The 12,772-nt window shown below is 43.2% G+C and overlaps 1 protein-coding gene across 1 annotated transcript in view; it reads right to left on the bottom strand.

The window, feature by feature from the left end:
* ZMIZ1 (zinc finger MIZ-type containing 1) overlaps positions 1 to 12,772 on the bottom strand; it is a 1,052,488-nt gene that overhangs the window by 61,173 nt on the left and 978,543 nt on the right. Inside the window, 2 exon segments of the mRNA XM_030203240.1 lie at positions 5,410 to 5,515; positions 6,351 to 6,561. Coding sequence (XP_030059100.1) covers positions 5,410 to 5,515; positions 6,351 to 6,561 — 317 coding nt within the window.

Genomic DNA, 12,772 nt, shown 5'->3' with positions numbered 1-12,772 from the left:
GCAGGGAGCACTTACCGCCACTCACTGAGGTGGCAGTAAGGGTTCCTGTGGTAACCAGGCAGCGCACAGCGCTGCCCAATTACTGCCAGGTTAGCACTGTGGTAAAAATAACAAAAATATTTTCAGGTGTGCTGGAAATGACGTGCTCTTGCGGCGGAACTACCACTGGCAGCTGCGTTGGGCCGGCAGCAGTTCCAGGATGCCATGCGGCAACCCTTTCGTAAAAGTTTGCTTGTTGAATGATGACACTTGTGTGACTGATTCCTTTTTAAGAATTGGAGTTCCTTTCTATTTTATTTGCTTTATTATATTTAACTGTACGCCATGTTGATCCGCACATTTGAAATAAACATTAAAACGTGCACGCAACATCTCCCAGCAACTCTAAATCTTCAAATTCTCATCAGTCACCAATCATCATTAATAATATTTCTTTTATATATATATAATTTTCACATTTATGACTTTTCTTCATTTATAAAGGATGTAATAATTTTGGTTTTTAATTGGATCTTCAATTAATATGTGTTTTGTTTCCTTAGCAAACATCTACCCTAAAGAAGTAACCGAAACTTGGCCATGACGGCAGAGGCCCTGTTTACTAAGCCAAGCTGTAGGCGTGCTAGCATTTTTAAAGCGCGCTAATGCTAGAGACAAGTCATATATTCCTATGGGTGTCTCTATCGTTGGCACGTGCTAAAAACACTAGAATACCTTACTAAAAAGGGCCCTAACCAGCTTATTTTCGAAAGAGAAAGATGCCCATATTTCGACCCAAATCGGGAGATGGGCGTCCATTTCCCGTGGGCGCCCAAATCGGTATAATCGAAAGCCGATTTTTGGCGTCCTCAACTGCAGTCCATCAAGGAGACGAACAGAGGTCATGGGGGCGTGTCGGAGGCATGGCGAAGGTGGGACTGGGGCGTGGTTATCGGCCGAGGACAGATGGGCGTCTTTAGCTGATAATCGAAACAAGAAGGGCATTTTTGACGAGAATTTGGTCCGCTTTATTTGGACCCTTTTTTTTCAGGTCCAAATCCCAAAAAAGTGCCCCAACTAACCAGATGACCACCGGAGGGAATCGGGGATCACCTCCCCTGACTCCCCCAGTGGTCACTAACCCCCTCCCAAGAAAAAAACCCCACTTTACAAACTTTTTTTCCCAGCCTGTATGCCAGCCTCAAATGCCGTACCCACCTCCATGACAGCAGAATGTGTTCTATCCTCTGACAGCCTTTCCCTGGTTCTGATGTGGGTCTCGGGTGAGTGTGACACCTTTTCTGTTAAGGGCACTGCAGAGTCACATCAGCAATGCATTGTGGTGGGTGTAGGGTATTGGGCTCCGTGATTCCACTAGCTTGTGTTAAATGCTCACGATGTTGGTAGTTGGTAGGCTCTACTCCCATGGTGCTTTTCCCTCTGCTTACTGGGTCAGAGTGTGCCCTGTTTTGTTTCCGGTAGTCCATGAGGTAGTGGCCATTTGTGTAAGACACTTTTAGATCCCTTTCATGTGTTAGCCATGTTACAGCACTTAGTTCTTACCTTGAATGTTGCTGAAAGAGGGCATTGTACACCATTCTGCCAGCTTGGACCTACTGCTAATCTCAGTACCAGCGAGATTCGTCGCCAGTGGGGCACAACCTCTGATCTGCAGTTAACTGTGAGTAAAGGTGCTTATTCAAATAAAGGACGTTTTCAGCAAGATTAGTCTTCAGGTGTCAACTGCTGTGCCAAGGTTATATACCAGCAACAAGTCCTGTCCCTGGAGCACTTTTAGTGGGTACTGCAGTGCACTTCAGGCAGGCAGACCCAGGCCCACCCCCCCCCCACCCGTAACACTTGTGGTGGTAAATGGGAGGCCTCCAAAACCCACTGTACCCACATGTAGTAGCCCCCTTCACCCCTAAGAGCTATGGTAGTGTTGTACATTTGCCCCTCCCACGACCAAATGGCTTGGGTTGGGACGTTTCTGAGCTGGGCATTTATAGTTTCCATTATCGCAAAAAAAAACAAAACAAAAAAACGCCCATCTCAGAAGGGACTAAATCCATGGCATTTGGTCCGTCCAAACCGTATTTTCGAAATGAAAGATGGACGCCCATCTTTTTCGATAATACAGTCTGTCCCGCCTCTTCACATACCCGTTTTCGGACATAGACGCCCATGGAGATGGGCGTTCACGTTTGATTATGCCCCTCATTGTAGCTATCTGTTTTCCTATATGAAAGCAAAAGATGTTGTTTTGAAATCTATAGAAAAAACTGGATCCCTGAGGAATGGGCAGCTACTGCTTACATTTTTTTGTGTGTGCGCAGTTTGCTACCCAGATATCTGAAAATCCTTTCTAAAAGAGGTTACAAATGAAGAAAAGTCATAAATGTGGAAATTTGCATATATAAAAAACATACCGTGTTTCCCCGAAAATAAGACACTGTCTTATATTAATTTTTGCCCCCCCAAAATGCGCTGTCTTATTTTTCGGGGAAACATCGGGGTTGGATCGGGGTTGGCCCGCTCGTCCTCCGTCGCTCCCGGAACTAATCTTAAACGCCTCCTTTCATCTTTGCAGCAAGCAGCAACAGGGCAAGCCACTCCTTCCTTCCATGTCCCGCCCTTGCCTGACGTAACGTCTGCGAGGGCGGGGCACGGAAGGAAGGAGAGGTCTGCCCTGCTGCTGCTTGCTGCGAAGGTGAAAGGAGGCGTTTAAGGTTAGTTCCGGGAGCGACGGAGGGAGGGTGGAGGGGGGCCCGGCGACCTCAGGTGGGGGGGGGGGGGCGGCCCGGGGGCGGTCTTGTCCAACTCTCAGCGGCCCTGCTTTCAAACAAAAATTTGCTAGGTCTTACTTTCGGGGGAGGCCTTATATCTACCAATTCAGGAAAACCTCTACTAGGTCTTATTTTCGAGGGATGTCTTACTTTCGGGGAAACAGGGTATTATTAATGATGATTGGTGACTTATGAGAATTTGATGATTTAGATTGCTGGGAGAACTTGTAGTATTGTTGAATAGTCTCCGCACCCTGATTTTTGTCCTATCAATTAGAGTTAGGTACTGAGCTAGTGTTAAGTGCTCATATTTACCCTCTGTTTACTAAGCCGCACTAGCAGCTGTTGTGCGGCAATGCCAACACAGCCCAATCAAAGTGAATGTGGACTTACGCTAGAAATCTATAACGGCAATCGTATGCACAATTGTTGATACAGAATTCATGCTTAGCGCAAACGGTGCCTAACTTTAGGAATCCTTTAGAGAATTACCCAACGCTATTAATAATCATGGGATGGAAATAAGAATAAATTACACACGGAGTAGATAATTCTGGATCAATTTACGTTTAATCATTCCCTGTCCAATTTATAATTATTACATAATAAACTATGGAAAGTGTGAAAACCATGCAAGGTCCATGAGCAAAGTTATACAATTTCCTTGGGCTTGTTCATAATATCCCTCAACACCTATGCTATATAATGGAAAGAGGGAAAACTGTCAAACAAATATCTGGGTGGAAGAAGGGGACAAGAAAACACATAAAAGTGTGGAAAGCTGAGAACTGAGGAATTTCTCAGCAGCCATGCACATGAAGTAAGACATTTTAGGACTTCCTAAAGCCCCACAGTAGATTAGCATTTTCTCTGCCTATGTATGCACCAATCTAGACATCAGACTGATGTAGCACTCAATTTTGACAGATCACAGTAAAGACACAGGCTCGGATTCTATATATGGAATCTAAAGTTGTGCACTCAAATTTGGCAGTGTGGACAAATTGTGTGTGCGACTTAACAAACCAATCGGTGCCGATAATTGGCCAACAAGCAATTAGTACTAATTGACAATTAGAATTTACATGCACAACTTTCTAAACGTATTCTGTAAAGTGGTGCATGTAAATTCTAATGCACAGATCTCCAAAGGTGGTGTGACATTCCTAAAAATTACATGCACTGTTATAGAATATGCCCAATCCACAACTAAGTTAGGCGCGGGCATTTACACCAGATTTTAGTTGGCGTAAATGGTCGTTCCTAAATTTTAGTTGTGGGGACAGGCGGTACGCATATTCTATAAACCGTGCCTAACTTTAGGAAAGGTTTACAGAATAGCGCTAAGTGCAGCTTTTTTGTGCCATACAGAAAACCTGCAGCAGTCAGTGAATTTAAAGGTGTTGACTGCCAGAAGCTGAATCTGGCCTCATTCAGGCATTAGCACTGAATGTCTGGGTCTCAGCTGGCTACTAGAAGTTTTTCAGGACCTGGCTGATTTTCTGATGAGTACCCAGATAACTGACTGGATAAAGCTAGGATAGTCTTTTTGCTGTCTGTGAAGAAACAGTGTGTTTTAAGCCTGTAAAATGTATTGGATATTTTCCTGCATTGATTATGTTCTGAAGTGTATTTCTCCTATTTGGCCAGCAGATAGTGCATGTTTAAAGAAGTTGCAGACGACTGACTTCTCTTTCTTTTAGTTAGCACACAGATGGAAGTGCCTGTAGTGATGTATCCAGTTTTTATTTCAAACTTGACTTTTCTGAGCTCTGATTGGCCTGGAGTTTGAAATTACCCAGCAGATTCTGGCTGTTGATTCAGTTTCAGACTGGGAGAAGAGAGAGAGATCTCTTTGCTGAAGCTCTGTGAACAGGTATATGTCCTGATCTCCCCAAGTACTTTCTAGTACTCTCTATGCAAATGTTTAGTTAGTTTTCTAATTGATCCATTTTTCAGTTACTTGTTACTGTTTGCTATTTGCACATTGTTTTTTTGTCCACCGTTCAAAGTTGTGAGAATAAACACATTTGTTTGGTCGTTCTGCCTGTTCGGACTGATAAAGAATCCTGGTGGTTTGTGTGATGGGTCTGCGAGTGCTTTCTGGGAACTGTAGGACCACTGGGAGTGTGGCTCCAGTAACCTAGAAATCACTGGGGATAATATGAGAGCGGGAAAGTAGCCCACAGGCGATTGTGATCCAGTCGGTGGGAGGAGGGTGCTAGTGTAGTGCACAAGCAGCAGGTGCAGGTGGACCTGAGCTGTGCTGGGACTAGACCCTCTAAGTGGCCATGGGGTAACCCCAGGCGGGTGGCTAGGTGTTTCGTAACTTTATCCACCTACTTGGTAAGCAGACTGAAAATCACCACTATATCTCTTCCTTGACTCTGTCCCCAGACAGACCCCCCCCCCCCCCCCGGCACTAATTGGATGATGTCATGGTGGTCAAGGCACATATTTAGCAGCAGTAGCAAGTTAAGTGCCACTGAATATGTACTCTGGGGCTGGTCAGCAACATTTAACTGGGAAGGAACCATACTACCCAGTTAAATCCTTTTGGAATTCTACCCTCTACTCTATAACCTTCAATCCTTTATCCTAAACTTCAACCCCCACCAACCCACCAAAAAACCCTCAAACTTACTCTTGGTGATACAGTGTTCTGCTGGAAGAAGACGCTTCTTGAGCAAGCCCTGCAGCACAGAGCGAACCGAAGGTCGGTGAACTAACTGCAACACGAATAAGTGTGACTGCAAACAAAACCATGGCATTAGAAAATAAATTCCTGTAAATAAATGCACAAAAAATGTACTTGACTTACAAAACAGGAATACTTCTTACTTTTAATAGTATTTGCAGCCCTTACCTACCCAAACATAACACAGCAATATTCATTAAATATGCTGTAAGTTATTTTACTTTTATCAAAAATGAACGGACAGTGAACTTGTGACTAGAGCTATCATCCCTCTTCAATCTATTTCCATATACTTTCATTGTCCCAAATTAAAATGTGAATTTAAGAATAAATTGGATAGTTTTGTTAATTTCAATGCTTTAATTTCATTTTCCTGAGCAGTATTGTATGGAAGAATTTCTCAGGGTGGGGGAGGGGGGATAGGCAAAGTAATTTTTTTGCAGTACTCAACGGAGCTTTCTATGGAGCAAGAAGTAATAGAAGGATGATGCTGATGGGAATCTGGAGGAGAAGAGGGAAATGCCTCTTCTCAACTCCCCCACACCTATGTTCCTGATTTTCTACTACTACTCAACATACAAATATTTAGGATGGGAGTACTCCGTTTGCTTTCTAAAGCTATATGGAAAAAATTGTATTTGGTTTATCCTGTGCAGTACATCTCATATCTCCTCCAGTAAATTATATCACGTGGACTCTATGCAGGCAAAACCTGTATGATGTACAGATATCAATACTTTCCAAATCAATATAACCACTTTCCTCCACTGTGCACTGTACAGATACTGCTAAAATCTTTTTTTGGGGTGTGGTTGTTTTTCAAGTGCATATTTCCATCTCCCCCTCATTTTAACAATGAATTTCAATACTCCCAAAACTGTACTTACACAACAACATGCCGTGACTGTAATCTGAATTGTGTTCCTTCCAGGCTGACAGACGTGCTTTAGGTGCAGAGGTTTGTGAGAGGTCTTGTTATCACCGCGTTCAATGGTCAGAGGTGTTGCATTGACACTGACTTGCACTGAGGCTGGCCAGTTTGTGTTCATTTGTCTGTCTTCATGGTGGTAGCATTTAAACTGGAGCTCCAGGTCAGACCTGTGGCACATTAGACAGTGATAAAAAAATGTTTGAAAAAATATTTCAAAGCTCTATATACCTTCTAGACCTCTCCAGGCAGTGTCCTGTGCTGAAGCTCGGTCCAAACAATACTGTACAGTGATAGTATGAAGAAAGGATCACTTAACTGTTTTGCAGATAGTATTCTGCAAGGTAAAAGGACAGGTGTGAGGGGAGGACATACCCCTATTGCATCTGCCTTGGGTTCTGGGGAGGGTTGCATGTTGGGGGAGGGGAACCCATATATTGGCACCACTATGCGGATGTGGCAAACAGTTTGGGGCTGCCTATTAGAGGGTTGCAAGTACTCCTGGTTTACCCCCTTGCAGTTTAATGGAGAATTTGACTCTGGGAGGGAGCCGGGGGGTGTTTGCTTCTTGGGAGGGAAAGCGTCTGGCTTATATAGGGCACTTTTGTGATCCTACTGGGGGAGGGGGAAGGGTTTGTTCCTTTATAGAACTCTGGAAAAGGTATGGGTTGGGTTCTCAGGATTTGCTCCCCTACCTGCAAATAAAACACTACCTTGAGAGTTCGGAATCCCTGCAAAAGATCCTATGGGATAAAATTGCTTTTGAGCAACTTGTAGGACTTAAGCTGCAGAGGGAGGCAACCTCGAGTCTCTACAAATGTCTTAATTCAAGGGGAGGGGAATCTTTGGCTTATATGAATGCTTGGGAGAAAGATTTAGGGCACAGCCTTCCAGTTGAGGATTGGCAGCACCATTGGCGAACAGGTGGGCTTTATAGGTCTAGCTACCCTTATTGTAGAAAATGGGTACAAAGCTTTGCTGCACTCATTATATCCTGGCTGTCTTAGCTAAATTGAAAGAAGGGGAGAACTCGGCCATGTTTGAGGGGATGTGGGGGGAAGGGGACCTTCCTGCATATGTGATGGAAGGTTAAGACCTTTTGGACTGCTACCTTTATCATGCTGTCTCAAATTCTGGGGCACAGAGTAGAAGTCTCCTCGGACACTGAACTCCTACATCAATATGATCCTGCCTTGGATGAGAGTGAGAATGTTTTATGCCATTTGATTTTGACTGTGGCACATCTCACCCTGGCAGCAACTTGGAAAATGCCGGTTATCCCAGAGTGGAGACAAGTGGTGGATAAGATGGACCTTTGGTATGATATGTATAAGACGACAGCACTTAAACATCACAACTTGCGAAGTGTTGAGTGCAAGTGTAGACAATTTCAGTGGTGGAGACAATCTCGGTTCTAATGGGGAACATTTGGGTTTTAAGTCTCCAGTCTATGGACTATTTCTGCTGGGAATGGGAGAGGGGTGGGGGTTTGGGGGCTGTGATCAGTTTGGGCTGGGTAGGTGCACTGAAGAAGTCCTGTGTACCTACTCTTTTGCTGTGTTTTTGTTGTTTCAATAAACTTTATCAGTTAAAAAAAAGCAGCAGCACCGGTCCCAATACAGATCCCTGTGGTACTCCACTATTTATTTTCCTCCATTGAAAGGATTTGCCGTTTAAACCTAGTCTCTGTCTTCCTCCTTTTAACCAGTTTCCAATCCACAACAGAAACACTGCCTCCTATCTCATGACATTTTGATTTAGTCAAGAGTTTCTCATGAGAGATTTTCTCAAAAACTTTCTGAACATCTAGATACACTGTATCACCTGACTCATCTTTATCTACATGTTTATTCACACTTTCATAAAAATGTAGCACTTTGGTGAGACAAGACTTCCCTTGGCTAGATTCATGTTGACACTGTCCCATTAAACCATGTCTATCTAAATCTGACCTGGAGCAATAACTGCTGGAGTGGAATGTAGCCAAGACCATTCATGGAATACCCCAGCTGGTCTGGAAGGGGGGGTGATTTAATAAAGTGTGCTTTCCGGGTACTCCATTAGACATATTTCACTCAACTGCAGATGCATAAAGCAAGAAACACTGGCTTCTCTGACATGTGTTGGGTGCAATGGTGGAGACAGTACCTTTTATCATGTATTGTGGGAATGTCCCCTTATACAGAACTACTGGTCAGCCATTGATCTATATGTGAACACTCCATCACAAACTTATATTCACTTCACAGTGCATTTGGTCATCTTTGATCTTATGGTGGGGTTGGGCAGCTTGGGCAAGACTCAGAAGGTACTACTTTGAAAGTTTATTATAGTAGGAAAAATGCATCTTAGATTCCTGGGTAGCCCCGAAGCCCCCATCGATTTGGCTCTGGTGAGCTGGGGTTCATCATCTGGCATTGTGGGAGGTGAGAGATGCGGTACATTCTGCAAAAAGAGAGCAGAACTATCTTTCTATATGGGATCCATACTTACTGTCTCTTACGCAGATAGAATGAAGCTTGATTCTGATTCACATTTATACACCTAGCAGAAGATAGAAGAGTCTGACAAAGCTTTAATGTTTCCATTTCATCGGATTACTGTAATCTTTTGGTTTTGGGAGGAGGGAGGGGGGTTCCGTTGGAAGAATGATAGTATTTATTTGACTATGCCAGGGGGCTATAGGAAAAAAAAAAAAGCTCTTTGTACTGTTTGAGTTCTTTTTTTTTTTGATGTATTGTTATTTTAATAGTTTAGTTTCTACCATTTTGCCCAACACTGACATCAGAATCAACAATCTGTAGTTGGATCATGGTTCTTCATAAGAGGCTCTTGAATGAACCTGACAGGCTGAAGTTAGGACTCAAACTAGTGAACTGGATTAGAAACTGGTTGACAGACAGATGCCAGAGGGTGGTGGCTAATGGAATTCACTTGGAGGAAGGAAAGGTGAATAGTAGGAGTGCCTCATGGATCAGTGCTGGGGCTGATTCTGTTCAACATATTTGTGAGTGACATTGCTGAAGGGTTAAAGGTATGATTTGCCTTTTTGTGGATGATACCAAGATTTGTAACAGAGTGGACAGAGGGAGTGGAAAACATGAAAAAGGATCTGCAAAAGTTAGAAAAATGGTGTAATGTTTGGCGGTTAAAATTTAGTGCTAAGAAGTGCAGAGTGATACATTTGGGGGAATAGGGATCCAAGAAAGCTGTATGTCCTAGGAGATATTTGATTGTTGTGGAGGCAGTGCATGTAAATCTCTCTCATGAATATTCATTGTGGATATCCTGAAAACCTGACTGGCTGGGGTGCCTCCAGGGCCAGGTTTGGGAATCACTGATTTAGACTATAAATTTGAGACTTCAGTTCAAGTCTTAGGGGTTCAGGTAGACAGTTTGTTTACTATGGTAAATCAGATTAGTTTTATTAACAAATAATTCTTTTCTTGTAATGTGGAAATTAAGGAATATCAAACATTTTTTTCGATCTTTCTATCTTTTGTCTTTTAGTACAAGTCTTTATTTTATCCAAGATGAATTATTATAATATATTGTATTTGGGATGTTCTGCTTCTCTTATAAAAAAAATTCAGATTGCTCAAAATACTGCTGTTCAGTTGATTTATACAGTTCCAAGATTTGATAGTATTTCCCCATTTTATTGTAAGCTCCACTGATTTCCAGTTATGGCTAGAGTTCAATTCAAATGACTTACAATAGTTCATATGGTTTTATATGGCTATGCACTGTTCTATTTGTTATCCTACATACGCTTATCACAAAGCTTAAGGGTTTATTCTCTTCAGCAGTTTTGCTTCAATTTCCGAGTGTCAAAAATGTGAAGCTTTCTAAACAATTATCATCATCTTTGGATTATCAGGCTCCATTAATTTGGAATGCTTTGCCTCAAGATATCAGGATTATTAGTGACTGTATGGTGTTCAGGAAAGTACTGAAAACATATTTATTCAAAAAGCTTGCATTAGAGAAATTTTAACTGATGTCATTGGAACTTTATTAGGAATGGCCTAGTGTATATTTGTGATCCGCAGTAAGCTGTGCAGGTACCTGCAGAATGTAAGTGTTTTAATGTAACGTAATGTTATATGTTTGTATCTTTCTTAAGGGGTGGATGTACATGTGGGTGGAGTCTGGGCAGACTCACATGCATAACTTATAATGTATATTACCTCCAGCATCTAGATGTGAGCACTTACACCAGCTCTATGGCTAAGTGCTCATGTTTAAATTATAGGCAGATATTTTACCTGTTATGCTAGGATTCTCTAAAGGAAAATAGGCAACTACTTCTATATATATAAAAGGCAACCCCAACGTTCTATGAAGCCTCCAGCCGGAAGTGTGAAGCGCCAGAGATATCCGGTTTCCCCATGAGTGAAGGAAAACAGCACAGCACGAAATCCCTCTCTCTGTAACAGTGAAGGACTCAGAGGGGGGAGGAGAGAGATGCCCTCACTCTCTCTGTAACACAAACACAGCACAGCAGGAAACTTAACACTGAAGGACTGGACTCGGAGGGGGGAGGGGGAGGGAGAGAGGGCAGAGGGCAGGGACACGCCCACATGCACACTCTGAAGAAAACCTTGCTAGCCCCCGTTTCATTTGCATCAGAAACGGGGCTTTTTTACTAGTCCTTTTATAAAACAGGCAACCTGTTACAAAATTGCCTCTCAATGCAAAAAACAGGATAGCATCCAACTTGCTACTGGACTGCTCAGTCTGCATGAGATAAAAACATGAGGCAAACAGATCACCAATATATCTCCAAAAAGTAAGCTTATCACTTTCTTTTTCATGTTTTTTTTCCTCAAAAGAAAGTACAAGGAAGACAGCCTGAAATAATGAAAATATGACCTAGAAGCATCATAGTGGAGAAGTGGCCTAGTGGTTAGGGTGGTGGACTTTGGTCCTGGGGAACTGAGGAACTGAGTTCGATTCCCACTTCAGGCACAGGCAGCTCCTTGTGACTCTGGGCAAGTCACTTAACCCTCCACTGCCCCATGTAAGCCGCATTGAGCATAGGCGCCCCGTATAAGAGGCTTGGGGAGAGCCCAATCGTGGACTTCCTTTGGCTGCTGCCTTCACAAACGCAGCGGCAGCACTTTTGCCAGATAGCTTTCCCTCCGCCTCCTTCCTTCCCACTCTCGCGAGTCGCCGGCTTCCCGATCGGCAGCCCGCCCTCCTTCTCCCTTACACCCCCCTCCGCGCGCGCGCGCGCTTTAACCTTTTACTTCCCAGCGACGTCAATCAAGAAAAAGGCACTACAGGCTCGCCTACGGCTCCAGCTTCTCCCTTCACACAGTGTTCCGCCTTCTCCGATGATGCATTTCCTGTTTCTGCGAGGGCGGGACACTGTGTGAAGGGAGAAGCTGGAGGCGAGCCTGTAATGCCTTTTTCTTGATTGACGTCGCTGGTTTGTGGCTGTTGCCTTCACTACCTTCTCTTCTGCTGATACTGACAGTCTTCTGCTGGCTTCCACCTCAACCACATAGCTACAGAGCAACCCCCAAAGCCAGTTGTGCTCCCAGGGTTCTCTCTCTTGCTAGCCATCCTTCAAAAACATTGCAGCCATCAGAAGGGCAGTAACTTTTTTTTTTTAAACCTCAGATTACACAGGGATGAAAAGAAAGAGGCAGAGGGCTATTAAGGGGTAAGAGAAGTTATTGATGGAGGTGTGAGAAGTTAGAAATGGGGAAGTAAAAGTGGGGTAGGAGTGTAGATAAGGGGTGTGATGTAAGTCAGGAACTGAAGGTGGAGAGAGGATGAGTGATGAGGAAGAAACTGGTTGGTGAAGAGATGAGAGGCAGATGAATGTAGATGAGTCTAGGAAGAGGATGATCACAAAGAATGGAAATGGGCAACTAAAAAGTAGCTGAAAGACAAGGGAATAGGAGGCTGACAAAGAATGAGAGACATGAAAATGGGAGGACTAGAGAGGTAAGTGGAGGGAGACTGAGCACTGGAGGAGAGATAAAAACATAGATGAGAAACAAAGATCAGTGTCAGAGACAGATATAGGAGAGGAGAGAAAGGAAAAGAAAGGAGTTGGGCGTCATGAAGAAACAAAATGGAAATAAGATCTTGAAAAAGGATATGGTGAGAGAAAAAATATCAAATGGAAAGAAGACACTGCATAAAACAGAAGACACTAATAGAAAAACTAAATGCTCAGACAGCAAAGGTAGAAAACATTTTTTTATTCAGAATTTATTAATTGGAATATGTCAGCTTTTGGAAATGTGCATCTGTGATATTTTGCATGTAAGTTTAAATTTTTCTAGTATTGCTGCATGCTGAGTCCGACTTCTTGAGGTAACTTTCTAGTTCAGTATTTTGCCTTCATATCTGTTGTGTCGTGTA

Source organism: Microcaecilia unicolor, chromosome 5, assembly GCF_901765095.1.
Source record: "Microcaecilia unicolor chromosome 5, aMicUni1.1, whole genome shotgun sequence".
Lineage (NCBI taxonomy): Eukaryota > Metazoa > Chordata > Amphibia > Gymnophiona > Siphonopidae > Microcaecilia > Microcaecilia unicolor.
This window is presented reverse-complemented; position numbering and strand designations above follow the sequence as displayed.